The sequence below is a fragment of the Scomber scombrus genome, chromosome 10 (genome assembly GCF_963691925.1).
Source record: "Scomber scombrus chromosome 10, fScoSco1.1, whole genome shotgun sequence".
In the NCBI taxonomy this organism is placed as follows: Eukaryota; Metazoa; Chordata; class Actinopteri; order Scombriformes; family Scombridae; genus Scomber; species Scomber scombrus.
Genome location: NC_084979.1, coordinates 11,825,491 through 11,848,477, shown reverse-complemented (window position 1 = coordinate 11,848,477; position 22,987 = coordinate 11,825,491). Strand labels below are relative to the sequence as shown.

The 22,987-nt window shown below is 39.4% G+C and overlaps 1 protein-coding gene across 2 annotated transcripts in view; it reads left to right on the top strand.

The window, feature by feature from the left end:
* The window catches only part of tp73 (tumor protein p73), a 28,487-nt gene that overhangs the window by 5,080 nt on the left and 420 nt on the right, over positions 1-22,987 (top strand). Inside the window, exons 2-13 of one of the 2 annotated variants that reach the window (XM_062426471.1) lie at positions 3,692-3,787; positions 4,456-4,606; positions 9,530-9,778; positions 17,735-17,921; positions 18,146-18,261; positions 18,873-18,982; positions 19,314-19,456; positions 19,564-19,652; positions 19,798-19,925; positions 20,073-20,224; positions 20,430-20,562; positions 21,963-22,056. In XM_062426471.1, coding sequence (XP_062282455.1) covers positions 3,692-3,787; positions 4,456-4,606; positions 9,530-9,778; positions 17,735-17,921; positions 18,146-18,261; positions 18,873-18,982; positions 19,314-19,456; positions 19,564-19,652; positions 19,798-19,925; positions 20,073-20,224; positions 20,430-20,562; positions 21,963-22,056 — 1,648 coding nt within the window. Of the gene's footprint in view, positions 1-3,691; positions 3,788-4,455; positions 4,607-8,374; positions 8,396-9,529; positions 9,779-17,734; positions 17,922-18,145; positions 18,262-18,872; positions 18,983-19,313; positions 19,457-19,563; positions 19,653-19,797; positions 19,926-20,072; positions 20,225-20,429; positions 20,563-21,962; positions 22,057-22,987 lie in introns of those variants that run through there. The other variant, XM_062426472.1, reaches the window with a different exon arrangement.

Genomic DNA, 22,987 nt, shown 5'->3' with positions numbered 1-22,987 from the left:
AAGTTTTATTCACATAAACCTGCCTTCCACTGTACGTACAGAACAATTGAATTTAATTATTTTATATTCCCCACCATCATCCTAAACTGGAGGAGGTTTCCCGCTTGTGTGCGCCCAAACCGCGCTACCGCCTCCCTGCTTCTCCAGTGCAGAAAACGCTTCACCTCCTCTTTGGTCTCCCTCAACTAACCTCACACTTCCCTGACCAGCATGCAAATCAGATTTCCTCCTTTTTCTTCGCAGTTAATTTGGGTTCTCCGAAAACTCAATCATATCCAAACGCTGTTATCAGAGTGTAAATTCGGTCGATTTTTCAGTTTTTTGTTATTGCTGTTTTTTTATGGAGGGTCACTCTCTTGGCATGTTCAATAATAAACAGACAGGTTCTCGGCGCAGCATAGTTCCTGGATATTTGGATTGGGATAATAATAACCTTCAGGTACGTTGATTTGTTTTATTGGCCTATAATATGAACATCTTTTTCTTTTTCTTCATCTTTTTTTCTTATTATTATTCAGCAGGCCAAGAAGATTCTTGGCATTTGTTGTTTTGCAAAAATCAAAACTATGTATTTTAAATAACCATGTTGTTGACAAGGAAGTCTAAGCTGTTTTGAGAATTGGCTATAGCTGGATAAAGCTCCCTGTATTTAAACAGTTTCTTATTTTAAATATTTTTTGGCTATTTTGCAGATTTTGCTGATCGTGATTTCGGTAGTAGACTAATAGTTTATGAAAGGTTATGAATTCTCAGGACAGCAAATAAAACAGATCTAATATTAATCGATTGTCTAAATAAAATCTTGGGTCTTACAAATCATGCATATATGATAAACATTTGCACAGTAGTAATATATCTAATTCACTTTTTTTTTAATAAAAAAATAAATAATATAGGCTATATATATAGCCAAAACACTATTGATTATTTTCTTAATCATCTGTATCACCCCTTCGTTCGGTAACATTGACAAAGGTCTGAGATACGTAGGCAATTCATCTGTTTTTTCCCTTTTCCAATAGCCTACATTTTAATGCTGTAAATGGATAACCATAGACACACAACATCGTCCTGTGAATCCTCATATGCATTTGACGTATTTCACTTGAGACTAAGGAGGATCGAATATAAAACTATTTTAAATTAATTTACTCTCAGTTGGGACTTTTTATTTTTTGCATAAATTGGCCCATGGGAAGACAGCGTGAGTGTCCGTGTGTGTGTGTGTTGTGTGTGTGTGTGTGTGTGTGTGTGTGTGTGTGTGTGTGTGTGTGTGTGTGTGTGTGTGTGTGTGTGTGTGTGTGTGCGTGTGTGTGTGTGTGTGTGTGTGTGTTGTCATGGGTCCTGTAACCCGGGAGTGGAGACACAAAGTAGAGACAGGTGAATATCAGAGACGCACTATGTCAGACTTGAAGGATGTTGTTACATTTAGTCAAGGAACTGGCAGAGGCCGTGCTGTACAGTTATAACGAGTTTGTAGACTCCCTTGAACGATAATATATAGCTTATTAAAAGAGAAGAAGAGGGAAGAATGTGTTCATAAATTAATATTAAAAATAAAGATGTCGTTTTAACACAAATTGTATTTGAACAATCTATCTTATCATATCTTATCTTCGACATTGTGCTTACAATTTGATTTTATACGACCATTAATAGACAACAACTGGCAGCATGTATCCTATGCAAATTTTCCATCCGTATCTGTAAAAAAAAAACAACAAAAACAAGACTGAAATTTAAAAGACATAGGCATAAAGGTAGCCTGGATATAAGTGATACTGCAAATGTTTAGCCTAAGCCATACATGACAAGGCCTCACAGGTAAAGTCAGAGCCACGGTCATATTCAGAGGCCCTAATAAATATTTTAAGAATACACTGGCCTATTAGCTATTTCTGCGTATTTCTGATCAGGGTAAGACTGAAGGGAGTTCCTCTCCTGTGATAAAAATCCACGTAGAATCCCAATTAAGCTGCTCAAGGTGCGCAGCAGAGATCTACTCGTCCTGCAGTGACGCTGCGTCAGATCCCTAGCGCCAACACATGGGCTGCTTTGGGATCTGACTAGGCGGTACTGCTCGAGCAGCTGGGAGTGGGTGATGGTTTCTGCGGCGGCAGTCACCTCGGGAACAGCGGGAACTTTCAGCCACACAGCTGCTGCGTATAGGCCTCTCATATGTTGCGTCCTGTGGTCTTACATCATGTCCTGTTGTGCCATGTGGCTTAAACTGCAGTGACTCAGATCAGTAAAAAAAAAGGTAATAGCCACAATGTCTGCTTAAAAACTATAAATATAGTCTTTGTTCCACAGTCATGACATCTCTTTAGATGTTTTCTGAGCTGCATATCTTCAATCGATTCAGTGCAGGCCAAAGTAAAAGACCCCTGGTATGTAGAGATAAGGTCACCTGCACGTGGGGGCAGATATAACTTTGACTTCTACTGTTTTAATCAATACTGTGACTCTAACATTGCTTGTAAAAAAACATGTGATGATTGTTAACAAGTATAACATACAATCCAGATACAAGTTACCCACGTAAAAACATAACCCAAAAGTTCACGATGTAATGACATCGAAACCAATAATTACCAAGTTACCCACGATCTCTCCTAAGATGGAAAACATTAAACTGACAGGTTTTTTTTTTGCATTTATTTATGTGCGTTTTTATTAGCAGCAAGCACCTTAACAGCCATGCACCTTTGCCACAGTTTTCTTGTGCCAGCCCTGAGGTTACTAAGGAGATGACGCTGCTGTGGTGCGCAACTGTGAATATTGTAAACTTTGGTACGACCAATATGCCGGACAGGATTTCGTGTTGTATCTCATCCTTATAATATAACCGGAGACTAGATGGAGACAAATACAGTAGACTTATCTATCAGTTTTACGCGACAGGCTTGGAGTCCATTTGATTTTTACGCTCATGACAAACACAGATTGGTTTGACAAGTCGAAGTATATTGGCTCAAACACTCACTAAGAGGCCCGGATGTCCTGCTTGCAGGTACTTACAAAAAAAAAAAACTTTCACGATCATGTTTTCATCATCTGTTCGGTCATTTTTTGTATTTGTGTGTGTAGCGCATGGACCTCCTGGTTTAGACAAGAGGTTGGATCCTTTACCCCTCTGGTTAATGCTTCTTAATCTGCAGTAGCTGTACACTTGCTGTTTCCTTCGGTAACTCTCCAAGATCTGCACACATTTGAGGGATGAAGTGCAGCCTGTGTTATTTTGAGACAGGCGGAGGAGGTGATGTTCAGGCTTAAGGGAAGGAAATGATGAGGCAGGCAGGTCTGGGCACGCCCAGGCCCCCTGACACCGTGTGCCACCTCACTGGGACTACATTGGTGCGATCACACCTGGACGAATGAGTGTTTTGAACTGCTGCTTCTTCTTCTTCTTCTTCTTCTTCTTCTTCTTCTTCTTCTTCTTCTTCTTCTTCTTGAACACTAAAAAATGATCATGTATGAACTACTAGCTTGTTTTCACTTGAAGCTCTTTAACATAAGTCAGTTTTACTATAATTATTTCGTTCATTCTCATTTTATATAATCATGTTAAATCTAAATAATTATTGTGTGCATGTGTGTGCTTTTGTGTGTGTGTGTGTGTGTGTGTGTGTGTGTGTGTGTGTGTGTGTGTGTGTGTGTGTGTGTGTGTGTGTGTGTGCGTGCTCTGCAGAGTGATCTGCCCCTCGCCAGACTACCTAACCTCTAAGATGTCCCAGTCTGCTGTTACTGAGGAAGGAGGCACCTTTGAGCACCTGTGGAGCTCCCTGTAAGTGTCAACAACACCTGTTGAAGATTGTTTTACTTTCCACGTGATGAACATATTCTCAAATGAATTGTTTTATTAAAAATGCTAAGTGTGTCAGGCACTGATCTCAAAACACATATCATTGTCTCATCTACTAATAGATCATTCTTGAGTAAATAAGAATATGATCATTCTTAATTTAATACTAATCCAGCATATTGATAATCCAGCTAATCCAGCACTTTTAATGTCAGCAGTCTGTATTGTATGTGTGGGAAAGTTGTTTAAATGATGGATAACATTGAAAAATGAAAACATTAACAGAAGTGCCTGATTTGCAGATATCATCAATCAGAGTCAGAAATCTACATGTAATGTAATCTACATGTGCTGTAATGTGAAGCGTTTCAAGCTCTAAAGGTCAGCGTCCTGGAAGAGAGTGCTCAAAATGCATTGCATACACCTATCTCTATTTTTAGCCACTTATGTTCATGTTTTGCTTTGTGTGTACTTTTGGTGATTTTGTCATGGAAAACTGCAGTAAATATTTTTTTTTTTTTTTTTACCAAGGTGCTCCTAAGCAGGCATTTTGTTATGTCACATAAAAGACATACACACTTTGTTCTCTGATTATTATTGATAAACCCATCCCTCTTTGATCAGCATTTATCCATGTTGTGTGTTCACAGGGAACCAGACAGCACCTACTTTGAGCTTCCTCCAGGCACGCAGCCAGGTGAGCGCCAGATGCCTTCTACCAGCACCCCAGGGAACCACCGCAGTGCTGCTGATGTCTCCATGGACGTTTACCACATGAGGGACATGAATGACAATGTGATGGTAGGAATATGAGCTCCCATTGTAGTTCAGTTTGTATCTTTGTGGTCAATTGTACTTTTTTTGGTGAAACCGCAACTTTTTCTGTTACCTAAAAGGTGTCTTCCTCCTCAGTGTCAGCACTGATGGTTTCCCTATAAGCACACACACACATCCAGGGATCTTTTCTGTTCCCATTTTGTTTGTTGCATCCTTTCACTTTTCCCTCCAGTGTTGAGGAGATTCCCTCCAATGTAGTTTCCCTCTCCACTGCAGCCTTTTCCCTCTCTCTATCTCACTGCTATGAGGTCTTTAGGGACTGAGGGGTGGTGGATGTGTGTGTGTGTGTGTGTGTGTGTGTGTGTGTTGGGGGAGAGCTAATTAAACACTGAGCCAGGACCCCTTACTGCTCCACTGTAGAACCATCTGTAGGCTTGGGCGTGTCTGTGTATATGTGTACGTATTCAAACATCCACATATGTTTGAAGGTATATGCACCTTGCATTTTTTTGCAAGGTGCATATATGTGAATTTTTTATGAAATAAGACAAACATAGCCTAGTTTTCAGCTTGACCTCAATGACTTTTCTTAATAGCAAAATCATCGTCTCATCCTACAATTCTTAGTGTCATCATGCACACTTGGTCTTCCAAATATTAATTCAGACACTTTTACGTTTCCTTCCCTTTTTGATCTAGAATATTGGTAGGCTCTAATCTTAAAGTGGGCAAGCCTGGGCCTGCCTGGCCAGTTAATGAATAGTCATGACAGAAAAAAGGGGGCGGAGCAAGGATTTGTTGTTAGATGCAAGGCGAGTTGAGAAGGCCCAGTCAGGCAAGGGAAACAAGTGGAAGAGAAGACAGGCAGGACATCTCATGTTATCCTCCATCATGTCCTGCTCAACAGAGGGGTCAGCTGGCTCTGGGGAGCTTGACTTCCACAGTCACACATGACCACGACAGAGTTAAAGTTCTATGAGAGCCGGGTCACAGAGACGTCGTAGAAACACCCCATCTGATCTTTAAGGAGCCCTACAATGCTGTGTGGTGTGGTAAGTGGACAAGAGTTAGTTGTGTTCTGGCATAAATGGTGTCTTACCTCAGAAGAGTGTGTTTGTTGTCAGCTTTGATTTAGAGGCAAACATCAAACAGGTGAAAGAGTGAATCTGTGTATACTCATAACTCATGCTGTTTGAGAATGAGATGATCTTTGGAAATCTCATTTTGATCTATTGTTTTTTTAATGTATGCATAAATAGGCATGGCTACTTGAATTTGAACTTGTTAAGTATGAATCAAAACAATTAGGTAGATGACCTGGTATAACTAGTTTTCTTGCTTAACAAGTTCAATTAATTTAGATAGATGGATGATGCCCCTGAAATATCCAGCCACATGACCTGCTACTCTATTTTATGTGTCCCTTCTTTTCCTTTTTAAATTAACCATGAAGTTATTTGGAATTCACTCCAAAGATGCTATAATAATCTATTACCGTTGATATGAAAATAAAAATATACAGTTCCATTTAAAAGTCTTGACACATGTTTATTCTTCAGGTTGGCTTGAGTGTGGATTTATACTGCCAAATATACCCAACAGGGGGCAACATTCTTACACATCACTTCACTTTTGAACTCCTCTCATCCTCACTTCTAATGCACATAGTTGGTATTGTTTCGGCATGCCAGTTTTCATATGATGCCATGTTATTCATTTTTGGAGCCTACCTTCACTTCCTGGTCAAGTTGTTTTGTTATTTCAACAGAACCATTTGCAATATGTGAATCTGTGTTGTTAACGGTGTTAAAAGTGGCCATGCTGCTCAGCAAAACTACAGAGTTCAGTTTAATAAGTACAGTGGCTGTAAACAATGGTCATTAGCAGAGTGATACTCTCCTTATCCTCTGTCTATTATATTTCACTCATCTTGACAGGTAAGAGTAGTTGTGGCTGGCTTATCTACGTCTCTAAATGTTTTGAGCCTTTAAAGCTCAGCTTTGAGTGGCAGCTACCAGGATGGCTGCCCATGGGGGACATCAGACATTGTTGGGATGGGAAGCATCAACACTTACTCACACTGAATATACACACACTTGTTCACATAGTGGCAGCGGAGGTTTTACCTCTGTTTCAACTTGTTGCGGGTCGAGTTTAGGCATTAAGACCAAGCACACCTGTGAGTGCATGTGTCTGTGTGACAGTGTGTGCACATTTTTTCATGTGCGTGTGTGTCAAGTGTTTTCTGTTGTTGACACATACACCTGGGCTTACCTTATGCTTTTAAAGCCCCTTTGACAATACATGTTAGAGGAAGACTTCAAAAGCAGTCAACAGTCGGATTTCAGAGTGAGGACAGAACAGAACTGATCACCAGAAAAAGAACATCAGAGCGCAGCAGCCTAGACTGATTAACATTTTTCATCACACATAGAAAGACCTTTAAGACCCTTGACATGCAATTTTTACTGTTACCACTAATTTAAAGCTGCATTTCTAGAAAGAAAACAAGTAAATAACTGACGTTTTTGGTTTTGAGACCAGCTGTGTCCTATATATGCTGATTTAGCACATATTATATGATGATGTGTTATACTGTCAATGTATAGATTCACACACCCATGCATGTGTGCATCCTCATTTAGCCAACAGTAGCCACAGTTTGCATTAAGTCTAGGACACTGACCTGTACCTTTGCTTTCCTCTACTGAGCAATTGTATGGAAACACATGAGGTTTTTATATCCTTCTGTCTCCAGTTTTGAGTTTCTATTAGTTTTTAGTGAAAAAAACACAAAAAGCAGAGTTGAGCGGGATGATAATGAGGTTACTTAGAGTATGATACAGGTAAATATAACAGAAGACAATGATGACAAAGACAAAAAAAGCACAATTCAAGCACATCCATCTGTTGTATTCTGTTGACTTCTTTGTGAGAAATTACAGGTATTTATGTGTTTCTTCTGACAGAGTTAGAGCAAATAATAATGTTTTTTTAATGTCGGTGGTGTTTTCTGTTTCCAAATTAAATAATGATTTCTAAATCTCTCCAAATAGACATAGTTTTAAAAAAAGAAATTCAGTGTAAGGTGTATGTGCTTTGATGGATTTCAGATTTGGATTCTGACCAGAAGTGGACTAAGTCAGTGAGGTTATAAATTAAACATAAAACTCCTCTGTTTCTATCTTAAACAATATAGAGTTTAAATTAGTTTAAATAAACCATTTATTCCTATAATTGATCCTTATTTCCAACAAGTATTAATGATTTTGCTAATTTAACACTGTACTGATATACAATACCGGTTGGAAGGGGTCTGACCCTTGAACTCTTGTTCTTTAATGTGTTTACAATTCTTGCCTCTCTGTGCCTTTCCCTCTCTCTTTTCTCTCACTCTCCATCAGACCAGACAGTGTTTACTTAGTACAGGCCTTCACAAGGTGTTTTGGAGCATGTGTGTACATGTGCCCCGGCATTGCAGTCTATGTCCGGACATGCCATAATTAGAACGTTGTACCATTTTTTGGGTTCCCATCCCTCTTTCCCTCTCTCCTTCTCTCCCTTCGTCTCAGTCTATCATTTCTCTCTCTCCACACCAGTCCTCACCTTTGTCCTGGCTGTACATGTGTCTGTGTGTGTATATGTGTGTGTGATAGAGAGTGTGCGGTGTGTCCACTGATGCACACCTCGCTTGAACTCTCTGGTTAGGCTATGGTCCCGCACTCTCTTTTCTTTGCTGTATTTGGACATTTCTGACTGAAGAGTTGACAAATGAGACCAAAGCATTAGAGGATGTACTACGTGAAAAAGAAGGTAAAGATTCTGTTTTGTCCTGCTCTTAAAATAATTATTATGATGTGTGTGTGTGTGTGTGTGTGTGTGTGTGTGTGTGTGTGTGTGTGTGTGTGTGTGTGTGTGTGTGTGTGTGTGTGTGTGTGTTTGTCTGTGTGTGTGCAATGCTGTGGCTACTGTAGTGTGTATTGCCATCAGTGTATGTTATTTGACACACATATGTGGGCAGCTTGGATATATCTGGGATTTAAAAAAAATAAATTATTCAGATTATTTCTTTTTCATAGTATTACATGCAACTTGTTTTTCTCTTGTTGATTCAGAATCAGCCAGTGTCAAATTGGTTAGATTATAGACTTGCTGAAAGAAGACAACTATTGGTATTGATGAGCAAAAGGTGGATAAGTGGACTGGCTGTACTGCAGTTGGCTGTTTGTATTTTCTGTCTTTGTGTGTGTGTGTGTGTGTGTGTGTGTGTGTGTGTGTGTGTGTGTGTGTGTGTGTGTGTGTGTGTGTGTGTGTGTGTGTGTGTGTGTTTGTGTGTGTTCTAGTTCAAATAGTGTAACAGGGAATCAACAAATGAACATAAAAAGATACAGCCTCAGCAGTTTCTTCCGACAGTAGTATGAGTTTGTGTACAACTAGAAATGGGCCTCATAGGGTGCATTAACTTTGAAAAGAGTGTTACCACACACACCTCAGAGCAAACATATTCAAATCGTGGTGAGGATGAGGGGGGAATGGCAGGCAATTAGGCAGAGCGCAAATTACAACTGTGTTTTACAACTCTGCGCATATAGCCCCAAGGAGGCTACTGTGGGGACCTCACTGCAGCCGCCACTCACTTACACTCACTCACTGACACACACACACTCACATACATAACTTTGTGTCCCTGCATGCTTGATGATATTATCCATTAATCTCAGTCCTTCTCACACAAAAAGTGTACATTGTTAATCATGGACATCCACCTGGACAGTTACACATGCAGCATGACACACAGTGCTCGCAACACTCCCTTCTCAGTGTAATCCGACCTCACTTTAAGCCTCCAAGCTCTTGTCTATCCAGCACCTCTACCTGTGTCCTCCCTCTATCTCTCTCCTCCCTCTTTGCCTCTCTCATTCTCTTTGCCATTTCTTCTCTCCCCAGTCCCAGTACAACTTGCTGAGCAGCAGCATGGAGAGCCTGGGGAGCCGTGCAACGTCCGCCAGCCCCTACAGCTCCGAGAACGCCTCCTCGTCAGCCGTGCCCACCCCCTCGCCCTACTCCCAGCCCAACTCCACCTTCGAGGGCCTGTCGCCTGCACCGGCCATCCCCTCCAACACCGACTACCCCGGACCACACGCCTTCCAGGTGTCCTTCCAGCAATCCAGCACCGCTAAGTCTGCCACATGGACCGTGAGTACACACACTCTCTTGGCTTTGGCATGCAGTGTGTGCCTCTGTGTGTGCAAGTCTGTCTTTTTTCTTTCTGCCTTTCTGGGTCTCAGTTTTACAGTGTAACTATCTTGCACACATATGAACATGCACACAAAGACACTCTTTAACACACATACACACACACAGGCACACACTCACTCAAGCCAGCACATGTGCAGGCGTGTCACTTGCAAGAGAAAGTAAAAGAGCATTCAGTGATTCATCTTTACTCACCTCTTATACTCTAATGTGATGAATGCAACAGGGAAAGTTTGGCTTTTTTTCTAATCACACAGTTGACTTCTGAGATATATTTGAGTACATTTGAATCAAAGAACTGTTGCATCATGTACTGCATCGCTACATTAGATGCTAGATATTAAATATTTTGGAAAGGCAGATGTGTGTCAGTCTTAACAGAAATATAACACTGTTGTTGTTGTTGTTGTTGTTGTTGCCTTTTTTTCTCTTTTACAAAATATCGAAAGTCAGATTTGTTTTGAACTTTTTGGACATGTTTCTTACTAAGAGAGCTTCCACATACTAAAAAGAAGCTTTTCTGAGTTGTTGACAATGTAACATATTTACATATAATTGTAATATAATAAATATAATGGTGGGAAAATAACTCCTGTTACTGCTACTGCTGTTTCTACCAATACACAGTAGCAGTAGTGGTAGAAGTAATACACTACTTAGACGAGGAGCACAGAATAAACAAAATAACCTGGATTTAGGAATTTAGAGAAACACTTTACAATACCTAATGAATACAACTCACACATTCACACACACACACACATACAAAACTACCTTGTGATGTGATGGTGGTGAGAGACAAGTGAAATGGGAGCTGTGTAATTTGTCACGACCTGGTGAGAAGTCTCCTGCTAGAGAGGTGTCACCTCCGACTGTCACACAGTTGACCTCTCTGAAACAAGAGACGAGACAAACTGCATTTCCTTTATTTAGTGTGTGTGTGTGTGTGTGTGTGCACGTGCATGTTTTCTTGAGCCTGTTAGCATCCAGGCCTGTGAATGTTTCTGTGTGATCAACTGAGGGGTTCCTCCGTGGCTGTGTTTGCTGGAGGTAACCATGCGTGATGGGCTCCTTTACTCCTCTCCTCAGTGATGTAAGAAGATCCCTCTCTGGACATTAGAGCGGTGGTCTTTGACCTGCTGCTTTTCTTTCTCTGTCTCTTTCTTCCTCTGGTATTAACACACACTCATGGCTGTCACCTCTGGCACCTTAAGTTTCACCTCGTCCTCTCCTAAAATATGTCTGTCATCTCCTTCCTCTCACTTCCATTGTCTGACTCTGGTCTTTCTCACGACCAAACTACATAAACAGAAACCAAGAAAATACCACAAAAATTATGAATGTGTTTAATGTGTCTAAGTTTTTGCAATGTAATGAAATCCTCTTGTGATACTTGCTACTCTGCCCTTCAAATTGACTTGTCTTACTCTCCGTGATATCCCAAAGTTCCAAATATCTTGACTAAGGAAAAACATCAAATCAAAGAAGCATGCTAATCCCCAAAACTCTTAAACTTTAAATTCAAGAGCTGTAGCCAACAGTCCCTCTTGTTCAGTCACTATAGTAACATCTGCCCCTTTGAAACAAAATTAAAACTCTTATCAGCTTTAGTTTGAAAATGATCCCAATTTTATGAACAAAGAAGAACGCTTTGAATCCATCTGTCTGAACAATTCAGAATAGACGTTTTTTGTTACCAGGAGAGGAGAGACAAAGGAGTTTTTGACTGGCACACGACTTAAGATACAGATGATGAGGCAGCAGAAAAAGAACTGTGAGGAAACCTGTGATTATTCTGATGCCTCTGCTAGCATTAAACAGGAGGGATTAGATTGAGAGAGAGAGAGAGACCGGGTGATTGCTCATGGCTTTTATGGAGTTTACTGTAATGCTTTCTTTTTATCTTGCAGGCCTGATTATACGATTGGCAAACTCTCAGAGGAAGTCTTCAAGTAATATTATACAGTTGCAACTGAACAATAAGCTATTTTTGCAGCATGATCTTGTGTGTGATACCATTAATAGCATAAAGACGATAAAAAGTACAATACAGTACAAAGTGATGCAGCATAGAAAATGTTTCTTTACAGTAAAAAAGAGAACCTGCAACTTTTTAAAAACCAAACTCAGAAAACCAAGTGTACGTAAAGGTTTGCCTGATTAGATTTGAGAACTCAGTGGCAAACAGTGGCTTTGTGAGGGCTCAGATCATGTGGGATGATCATTTTAGAAGTGTTAGTTTTGAAAAGTAAAGCGATTATAGTCAAGCCCTTCGGAATGAGTACTTTTCTGCCAATGATAGGGGATTCCCCAAAAATAACACTAGGGATGCGTGAGGATTTATGTGTGTGTCTAAAGTTAATGCACAAGTGTTCAGTAGAAGGCCCAGGTTTGAACATGAAAAAATGGATGACTATGTGGACCAGACTGAGTCATTTTGTTTGAATGAAGGACTTAACAGGCTCTGGCTTTCTTGCCGATTTCTTGTAGCCTCAGGCAGTGGGGAATGCCGAATGCCATAGGGGCATATTGACTATAATCAGTTACCTAGCCTCCCCCCTATCCCCACCCCTTTGCCTCCCACTAAGAGCGGGTGGCATGCAGTGCTTTGGGAGATTATGAGAAAGGTAGCTGCCTATTGCATCAAGCAGTTCTCATTAAATCCCCTCTTTTCAAGTTGTCTACTGAATGATTGACGGAAAGTTAGATTTGTAGCTGCACAGAACTGGCTTTCAAGGCAGTCCATGCCATTCTGCTTCACCATTCAAAAGGAGAAAAGAAGAGAAGAGAAAAGAAAGAAAAAAGCCCTTTTCTCCTCATCTATCATAATGTTTCCACACACAGTAAGTCCATCCAAGCTCATGTTAAGCTAGTCTGGTAATCTTCCAGTCCCCCTCCTGTCTCGTCAAGACACCATGCATTAGTGATAATAGCTCTGAAACTCTGAGATGAAGATGATTCCTTGGCTTGGGAGCAGGCAAGCGTCACCGCGGCTGGAAATGAGATCTAACACCTCAGCCTTGTCAAATAATAAGACCTCTTTCCATACACACAGATTTGTGTGTGTGTGTGTGTGTGTGTGTGTGTGCGTACACGCACGTACAGTATGTGTCAGGAGTGGAAGGGAGTGTGATGCAGCAGGGTTGCAGGCTCGAGCATGCACTGAACAGCGGCTTGTCAGAAGCTGCTCTTCCCAGCTATTAGCCTCTCTCCGTTAGGACACAGGTCCCAACATGCCCTGCACAATGCATCATTCCCTTCCTTTCCCTGTGCATCATCTGCGACCACATCATCGTTGGCCTTCCTGCCAACAGATCTGACAAAATACACTCAATAAGGAAGGTTTATCACACATGTGGGTGCTCGGATGTGTCTTATCAGTAACATTAACAAGAAAACACTCATGATTATATGAGTTTATGTGAGTTTGTGTTATTCAGATCAGTGTGCTGCCAATGGAAATGATTTTTGTAGTAAATGAAGTGCTTAAATAAAACATTGTCCAGTATCAACATTGGTCAGGAAATGATCTGGATTATGGGATGTCATCAATCTGGGAAACATTTGCTCTACTCTGCTGTGTGTCCCTTAACACCATGTGTAACTCTATGTTTAAACCATCCTGTCCAGAAGACTTTTATAATCTCAATGGGCTGTGTCAGTTGATATGCTATTTGACTTACTCTTACTACTTTGAGTATGTCATCTGTTAGTAGGCTGTATGGTAACAGATGTCAAGCTGGAGCATGAAAAATTACATGAAAACACATTACAAAAAACATTACGTGTTTTTTTCACACATGAAAAAACATCAAAATAATGACGTCATTATTTTCAGATCTAAAGTAACTGAAATGAAGAAGAAAAAAGAGAAATCTTCTAATTTATTGCAATCTGAAGCAAAATGTTTGATAAATACCTTCCTAATTGCCTTAATTCCCAATGTCTCACACTGACTGACCAGACAGTTAATGTCAACAAAGGTGTGGGACATTCTTGATAAATGTATGTCCAATATAGTTACAGACTGTATTGAAAGCATAGATTGTGTGAATGTGTACAGTGTGTAGACTGTATGTCGGCTTTGTGTGCCCGTGTGTGTGTGCACGTAAACGTATTCGATATTTGGACAGTTAAGCGAATTTGCGGCGGGCATGCTGTTGCTTGTGTATATGGATGACGATCTGGCAATTATCACCCTGCCTCCACAAGCCTGTCAGGACCTGCCTCCAATGGTCCACTGTGTCGAGGTAGGAGGAAAGATGGATGGATGGATTCAATATCAATAGCACTGAGGTTGCAATGAAAACTAAATCACATTTCAGGAGGAATTGCTGGATGTTTCTATACCACATAACAACACACTTAGTTCCAGTATACATGAGCTCAAAAGATTTTGAATAGATTTTGATTCAATTTGGTTAGCTAGGTCATGAGCGAACGATCATTGGTTTTTCCTCATAGATTTGGGAATTTTTGAACATTTCAGTCTTTACTGATTTGTATTGGTTGTAATCTATCATTTTATAAACTTCATGTAATACTAATTTGACTTGACATTTTTCTCTTAAATTAAATAATCCCTTTAGTCGCATTTGTTCTCTCACCATTTTTTTCATCTGCATCCAAATTCCATCATCCATCTCTATGTCCGAGATCAGTTTATCCATCACTAAGCATCTCTTGTCTGCACAGGAAGCACATCAGACACTGTAGATCTTTTATAAATGCTGCACTTTACCACTGACACACCACTGACACATGGAGCTAAACTCACATATTCGTGTATATGTGTTCATGTCTATGTGCTGTTTGTGCATGTACGCACCGGTTTTTTTGTGGAGGACGAGTTGAGACGTCTCCCACGGCATCTGTATTCTCGAACACTGAAAATACAAAAAGTAAATTATGACTTTTTCATGCACTTTGAGATGTTCAAAACTAATATCCCAAAACCACTGATCCCCATGGTTCCTACAACTTAGCAAGAGATCATTTTTTGTTGATTAAGAAACTAACTGCTTTTGCAATGGACACTTTTAACACCAGGTCAAAAGGATTATAGAAGTGGAATTTCAGACCATTACTGACTTTCTGTCAGAAACGTTTGTAAGACAGAATTAAAAAAAGAAAATAATGTTAGTCATGGCCATAGTATAAAACTAAATCACAAATCAGCTGAAAACATCTTGGCTTTAAGTACCTGCATATATAATATTGTGATTGTGTGAATGTGGATTAAAGTGGTTTAGGTAAAGGTGAATGGTTTGACTATATTTGTGCAAGACAAGACAGACTTGTCTAAGCCCTTGTCATCTGGCATTAGTCTCTACTTAAAAACACTCTGAGTTGTTTCTTAGTAAGCCTGAAGAAAAAACGTTTTTGTCTTTGTAACAGTCTAATTATCATATGTTGTTTAATAGGAACAATATTCAAGTTTAAGTTACACATAATATTGTAGCTGAGAGCATGGATATTTTTAAATGCTCCTTGTTGTCTTCACAGGCTGTAGGAAATTTGACATTTGTCAGTCTGCTACTAAAAGGTAATACATTTGTATTATGTATTAGAAGTAAAACACAGAGTCAGTGTTCAGCCTGCATAACTTTACATAAATCTATTAAACTACCACCATGACTGGACATCAATGGCTCCTGTCAGTGATGCTGCCTGCTAAAACATTAAATCACAATCTTCAATCCTCCTTTTTTTCAAATGCCAAATGCGTTAATAATCTTTCTGTTGTAATCATGTTGGAAAGTAGACCAATGGATTATTTTTCAAGATGAGATAGTCCCCGGGTCTGTAAAGAAGACGTTTGTCTGGCTGTTGCATCTCAGGAAAATTATTTATTCATGGTATGGACGGGCTGTTGAGACTTGTCAAGGAAAACTAGGTGGGAAAAGGTAATGTTGTGTACAGGTATTTTCATTGCCCTTGAGGGAGTGCTCATGGCTAAGGGTGTGTGTGTGGTTGTAAGGGGCTTTAGTAATGGTGTCACAACAATGAATCCAGCAGTTGTTTGTGTGGGAATGATGCTTTCCCAGCCCTCATTGGGACAGACACTGTCTGGTGGGTGAGTCAAATACTAGTTTGGATAATCGGTGGACTGAAAAGGTTATTTCAAAAAGTTATTACATGTATGTTAAGTTGAAGAAAAATCTTAAATCCTTGACACTATAAGTCACGGTGAGGTGCAGAAGGATTGAATTCAAAGAGCTAAAATGGATAAATAAATTGAATCAAGAACCAAGGATGGTCAAGAATGAGGGGGGAAGGAATGGTTTAGAAAGAAAAATGAAGAAAAAGGAAAGCCCCTTTTGAAAGAACAATGATCAGTGTTGAGCAGAAGAATTTAGGGTATGCATGATGTGACTTTAAGGGTTAACTTGGTAGCAGCAATTTAGGGGACTTGTAAAAGACTGATAGAAAAAATGAAAAGCAAATTGAAGCAACAGACACATATGCTGAGTGAAAGACAGAGTAGAAGAATCAACTGTAAAATCGGTGGAGAAAAAGATTGGGGAAAGTGGATGCATATACTTCCAGCAGGTTAACTTACTTTGTGACATAGATACAAAAGAAAAGAAGGACTGACACTTGGTCGACAGATGCAGTGAATCTGCTTCTCTGATTCAGATAGTTAATAACAGGATTTGGGGTTTAAACCAAATTTTAAAAACCTCAGAAAGACTTTGACAAAGTCCTTTTTTTGATATGGCAGAAATGCAGATCTTGAGGTGAATGTATTTATGACATAGGGTACGCTGTTGCATTTGTATTCAAGCCCATTGTAGCAAGTCCACACAGGACAACTGTCTCCTTTTTTTTCCTGGAAGGTCCCAGTTTGATTTCCACGGGAAGATTTTTGAGATTTTGTGATTGTGTCAGGGCATGTTAAGGCTTTTCCATCCCCCGTCCTCGTGTCTTTCTGTGTATCTAAACAGGAATTTACACACATACGTGCATGCGTCTGTATGCATGTGCACATTTAAATGCCTTTACACTGAGGAATCAGTTTGAAATTTACCGTAACTGAACAATTTAAAATGATCATCCATTCATTTATTTTTCAGCTGCATGGTACAAACACAGACAAAGCAATTTTTTCCAATCTTTCCTTTTTAGCGTGTGTGTGTCTCCCGTCTGCTGCAGTGTCTCATTACTACCTACAAACCAAGTATTCTAGATAATAATCATTTATTCATTCTAATAACACAGTAATTACCTTTACAACACAGACTTAGAATTACGTCTGACTGCTTTACAGTCCTCGTGTATTTTCCCTTTCTTTTCATACTCTCCCTTTCCCCAAATGACACAATTTGTTTTCCAGTCAAGATTTTATGTGATAATTAAAATGTTGTGTGTTCACAGTGATCCACTTTATTTGCCCACTTCCTCTGGTGATAGATGACTTAATGGCTCAAATGAAATGAAATTCATTTTGAAATAAAAATCCACCTCTGGAAACATCTTTGAGATTAACATGTTCACTGCCACCTTTTTCCCTTCTTAGTTTTATCCATAATATCTTCTTGAGAGCATTTACATGAAACTGAGGAAAGTCTGACATCATTCATATCTGTAGGTTGATTGAAAAATGTAATTGTATGTGTAAGTGTAAGGCATCAATCGGTATTTTCTTTTTAACTAATCAATCTTATTCATTAGGTATGTTTACTTTCCACACTCATTATAAGTCACTCTAAATCTCCTGAAGTTGGAGATACAAATGTTAACACAACAGCTATGATTGATTGAATTATTTCATTGGGGGGGGGGGGGGGCTACCTTGTGATACCAAAAATATACGCACACCACACACAATGTTGTCATTTCTTAGTTGAGATCACAAATTTGAGATCGCTCTGTGTGTTTTATTTTCCCAAACAGTACTCTCCCTTGCTGAAGAAGCTCTACTGTCAGATTGCCAAGACCTGTCCAATCCAGATCAAGCTGTCCTCCTCTCCTCCACATGGCAGCATCATCAGAGCCATGCCCGTCTACAAGAAGGCGGAGCACGTCACAGAGGTGGTCAAACGCTGCCCCAACCACGAACTGGGACGAGACTTTAATGATGGTATTAGGAACCACTCCCTTTATTGATACCTGACTCACCTATGATATTTTATGATTTTCCCAAAATATACCAATAATTTTCCAAAACATTTTTGTTGTTGTGTTGCAAATCCTGGATTATGATGTTAATGACTGGACAGAATAAGATACATAATTCATTAATCACAACACTTAACTGGTATGTGTGATGAATCCTCACCTTTTATTATTCTATTCTGTCATCAGGCCAGGTAGCCCCCGCCAGTCACCTGATCAGAGTGGAGGGGAACAACCTCAGTCAGTACTTGGATGATCCTGTCACAGGCCGGCAGAGTGTGTTTGTGCCTTATGAGGCTCCACAGGTTGGTGGTTCATCAGTAACTGTACATCACAGAGACACACAATGTATTGTATTAGGACTTTACTCATGACTTCAGCTTTTAACATCAGCAACTTTAGTCTACATTTAGACCTAAAATGGGTATTTAGACATTTCATTGTGTATAATTATGTTGTTTTGTAATGAGATGTGGATTGTGTACATGTTTTCACATCTCAATATCTGAAATGTGTCCAGAACATTATGTACATCAGCCCATTCATTGTCATTCAAGACACACCATAGATCTGTCATATTCGTTACAAAGAAACTGTACATTTTAGTAGTACATCCTAGAAAGCTCATATCTAATTAAAGATGTCGGGCACGTCCAAACAAGTACAAGAGTGAGAAATCAAAATGTCTGATAGCACCAGAGGAGGTTAATGAACTACAAGCATCTCCCCCTAGTGCACTGCAACACTTCCCTCTAGTGGTCAATTGGTAACATTTACTGTAAAATGGAAGTTTTGCTTGAGTGAAGATGTGCAGAAATAAATAGTTTAGTCTAGTATCAAATAGAATAAAATCAATCAAACATTCATCACCTCTCAGCATCCACTTATTAGTGGGATTCATTATTGTGTATTGCAGGTGGGGACAGAGTGTACCACCATCCTGTATAACTTCATGTGCAACAGCAGCTGTGTTGGCGGCATGAACAGGAGACCCATCCTCATCATCATTACCTTGGAAACCAGGGAGTAAGTCAAAAATTCATACGTCATGCAAATAGACTTTTCAAACAAGGTGCTCACAGTTCACAGCCCACAGTTCAATATGAAGCAAATAACATACTACTTTATAAATTACATATATTTAATACTCAGTACTATTTATTGTGTTAATTAAAATTTAAGCATAAAGTATGTTTGCAACCATAGAGAGTAGTGTGCATTTGGTGCATTGGTCCCCCAAGTTAAAGTCACACTGAATTGTAAAGACATGTTTGTTCAATATGTGGACTTAATTAAAGAACCTCCATTTCAACTCCTGTTTTGATGATTTTTTTTCTATCTCTGAACATCTCTGCAGTGGTCAAGTTTTGGGCCGAAGGTCATTTGAAGGTCGGATATGTGCATGTCCCGGCCGGGACCGCAAAGCGGATGAGGACCACTTTAGGGAACAACAAGCCCTTAATGATAGTGTGGCCAAAAATGGCAGCGCCAACAAGCGTAGTAAGTTCAATTAAACTGAATGACACGTACATAACTTCACATTTACAGATCTAACAGAAATGTGTTAGAAACCTGTTTGACTATGATTCTGTTTCTGTTATTTATAGACTTTAAACAGAGCCCACCAAGTATTCCCAGCCCAAACATTAACATGAGGAAGAGGAGGCATGGAGATGAGGAGATTTACTATATTCCTGTGAGAACCTTTCACACACTTATTATTTTACATGAAAGTATTCTTCAAAGTACAATAAGTCAGAAATTAAAAATGTTTTAAATTTGATGAGTCATTATTCTATAACTAATTAATATCGTAAGTAACGTGTTGTGTTTGTCTGTAGGTTCGTGGTCGGGAGAACTTTGAGCTGCTGATGAAGATTAAAGACAGTTTGGAGCTGGTGGAGCTGGTGCCACAGCCACTGGTGGACTCCTACAGACAACAAACACAGCAACAGCTGCTGCAGAGACCGTGAGTCACTCCAATACACACACACACACATAAACATACAGTTGGTACACATACATACAGCATTGTTCATAATTACATGTGACTGAATTTGATCAACCCAAACACATGTTACACACATTCCTCTAACCATGTAACTCTTTTCTCTAGGAGCCACATAGCATCTCCGTCCTCTTACTCGCCACTGTCCAACATGAAGCTTCACGGCCACGGAGGCCTCAGCAAACCACCCTCAGTCAACCAGCTGGTGGGGCAGCAGCCCCAGCAACACCCCACTGCCCCCACCAACATGGCTCATATGGGTGAGTGTTTATACAATATGTGTGGTTTACATATATCAAATCAGATCTACTCATTAGGAACATATTTCAGTAAATTTGTTGTAAAGTTTCCATATCAGAAAATATTGATGCCAAGAAAGCCTATTTATGCAATCATAGAATAGTGCTATTTTGCTGCTCATTATTTTACTTGATCACACCTTCCTTTCTCCTTCCTTTCTCACAGGCCCCAACATGCACAACAGCCACCACATGCAGACTAATGGTGATATGAATGGTGGCCACAGCAGTCAGACAATAGTGTCTGCTTCCCACTGCAGCCCGCCCCCTCCGTATAACCCTGACCCCGGCCTTGTCAGGTACCTCACTCTCCAATGACACTCCCTTTTAATTGCCTTGAAAAAGGCCAGCAGACAATTAGATGCACTTGATGGATAAATATGAACGGGTGCCATGCTGATGTCAAAACAACTACTTTGTTTGGCTATGTGCGTACAAATGTGGTCAAACTGTTCTTTGAAAAAGTTCCCTTTTGCGGTAAATGTGTTATGCAGTCAGGTTGATTTTAATAATGGCTGCTGTGTAAAGGCTTTGCAAATGCATTACAAATCTCCTAGCAACCATGGCTGGTGCCATAAAGATGATCCACTGGAGCACTGGCTGCATGGAAATAATGTCTATCCATTTTAAAAACATGACTGGAAAAAAGAGAGATACCTGGAAATGTTGCGATATGGGAGTAAGTTAATTCAGTAAAAGTAGAAATGTTTTAGTATGTTTTTTTCAAAATTTTGGACGCCATGAGACGAAAACTGTTTGTCCTTAATAAGTACAATTGACTATGTCTATGCACTAAAAGTTTTTTGTTAGCTGTCCAAAAGTCATTTACAAAGCAACTGATGTTCTTACCTAAACTTGCCTCTATAGTTGCACATCTGTTGCTCAACTCCCATTCAAAAACATTAATCATGTCTATTTACTCTACTCGTACAGCCAAGCTGCTCAAGAGTTATAGACCCCCACGATGGCTGCCAGAGGGTTTGTTATGTCATGCAAAATCCCAAACTGTGTGTAATACAGTTACATCTAAAAATCAGTCACAATGTATATACAATGCACTACAGCCAGTTTTCTTCAAAAGAAATTTCCATTGTTTATGTTCCAAGTTCTATTTAATTTAAAACTTTTTTTTTCATATTTTTTTAAGATAATGTGTCAATGCAGTCATTTTGCTATTTCAATTTCAAGACTTTTGATACAAAGATTTTGTCCATCTCTTTGGTTTCTAGATTGTTATGTTTATTGTACAGTTAATTTGTACAGATAGCTTCTTTTTTGGTTACACTGTATGTTGCCAAAAGTTTAACATTTCATGTATTTATAATAAAGGTTCTTCACCAAAGCAAGAATGGCCTTATGAATCATTAATATAAATGCATGTTTATGGTTTTACTTCCACTGCGTCTATCAGGATGTATAGTTTCTGTCCACTTGAAGCTAAATCTTTATAACACTCAATATTAAAATAAAGTAATCATAGCATGAGTAGATAGTGAGGGAATGATGTAGAAAGAGGGACTTTTCTGTACAGTTCTGTATAAAAATGAATGATGACCATAACTATCAGATAAGGATTTTTTCCCCCTGTACGTTTCATCAGCAGTAATGAAGTTGAAGTTTTTATATTTAAGTCCTACTTTTGGCTGTGTTTCTGTGGTGTAATGTCAGTCTAAGCAGCCCTGCTTTTCTCCCCATACAGTTTTCTAACCAGTCTGGGCTGTCAGAACTTCATTGACTACTTCACCTCCCAAGGCATCCAAACTATCTACCATCTCCAGACTCTCTCCATGGAGGTAACTACTCTGTTCCTGCACTCCATCTCAAAGTGAAAATAATAATTATGACAAGAAGTGTATGTGTGGAGTTTTCATCCTGTGGACTCGTAGAGCAATGTCTTGATGAGCAAGCCCCATATTTTGCTTACTTGCTGCAGTCTGTTATTTTCGGACAACACCAAACAGTATGTACTACTTACTGATAGTGTCATGTAGACATGTTATAACTTGTCTCTCTGATATCAAACACAGGATGTCACAAAACTTTTTCTGACTCAGTGAGCTTCTTTTATTTGGTCCCTCTAACCTGACCAGTGATTTGAAAAATAATCTTGTCTTGTCCTGCAATGTTAAGCACTGCAGCAACTTGGGTGTGACCTTTGATTCTGAACTTTGTTTGGACATACAAATCACCAAGGTTTCTCCAAATTAGGAATATTGCCAAAGTTAACTCTTTTGTCTCAAGCAGACCTCGAAAAAGAAATCTATGCGTTAATTTTATCACAATTGGATTATTATTATTATTATAGGCCATCTCCCATCTCCAGCTCATTCAAACATTTCCAAGAGACAAGACCATATCACTCCTATCCTTGCAACAATACCTGGTACCTGTTAGGTATAGAACAGATTTTAAATTGTTGTCTATTTCCTTTAAAGCTCTACCTATATCATAGATTTACTAGCACCCTACTAGCCTATGTGCCTGCACTACTCAAGTTGGTCAAGTTTCTATTCCTCTTTATCTTCTTAATTTCACTTGTTCTTATTGTACCCATTTTTATTTATCAGGTCTTATGTTCTAAGTTTGAATTATGTTTTTGTTGTTTTGTTTTGTAAAGCTCTTTGTAACTGTGTTTTCACACAGTTCTACAAATAAAGCTTATCATTTCTTGTTCTGTTTTTGTTCTTAGTTTTCTCCTGCTTTCTGTTATTTCTGAAATGTCTA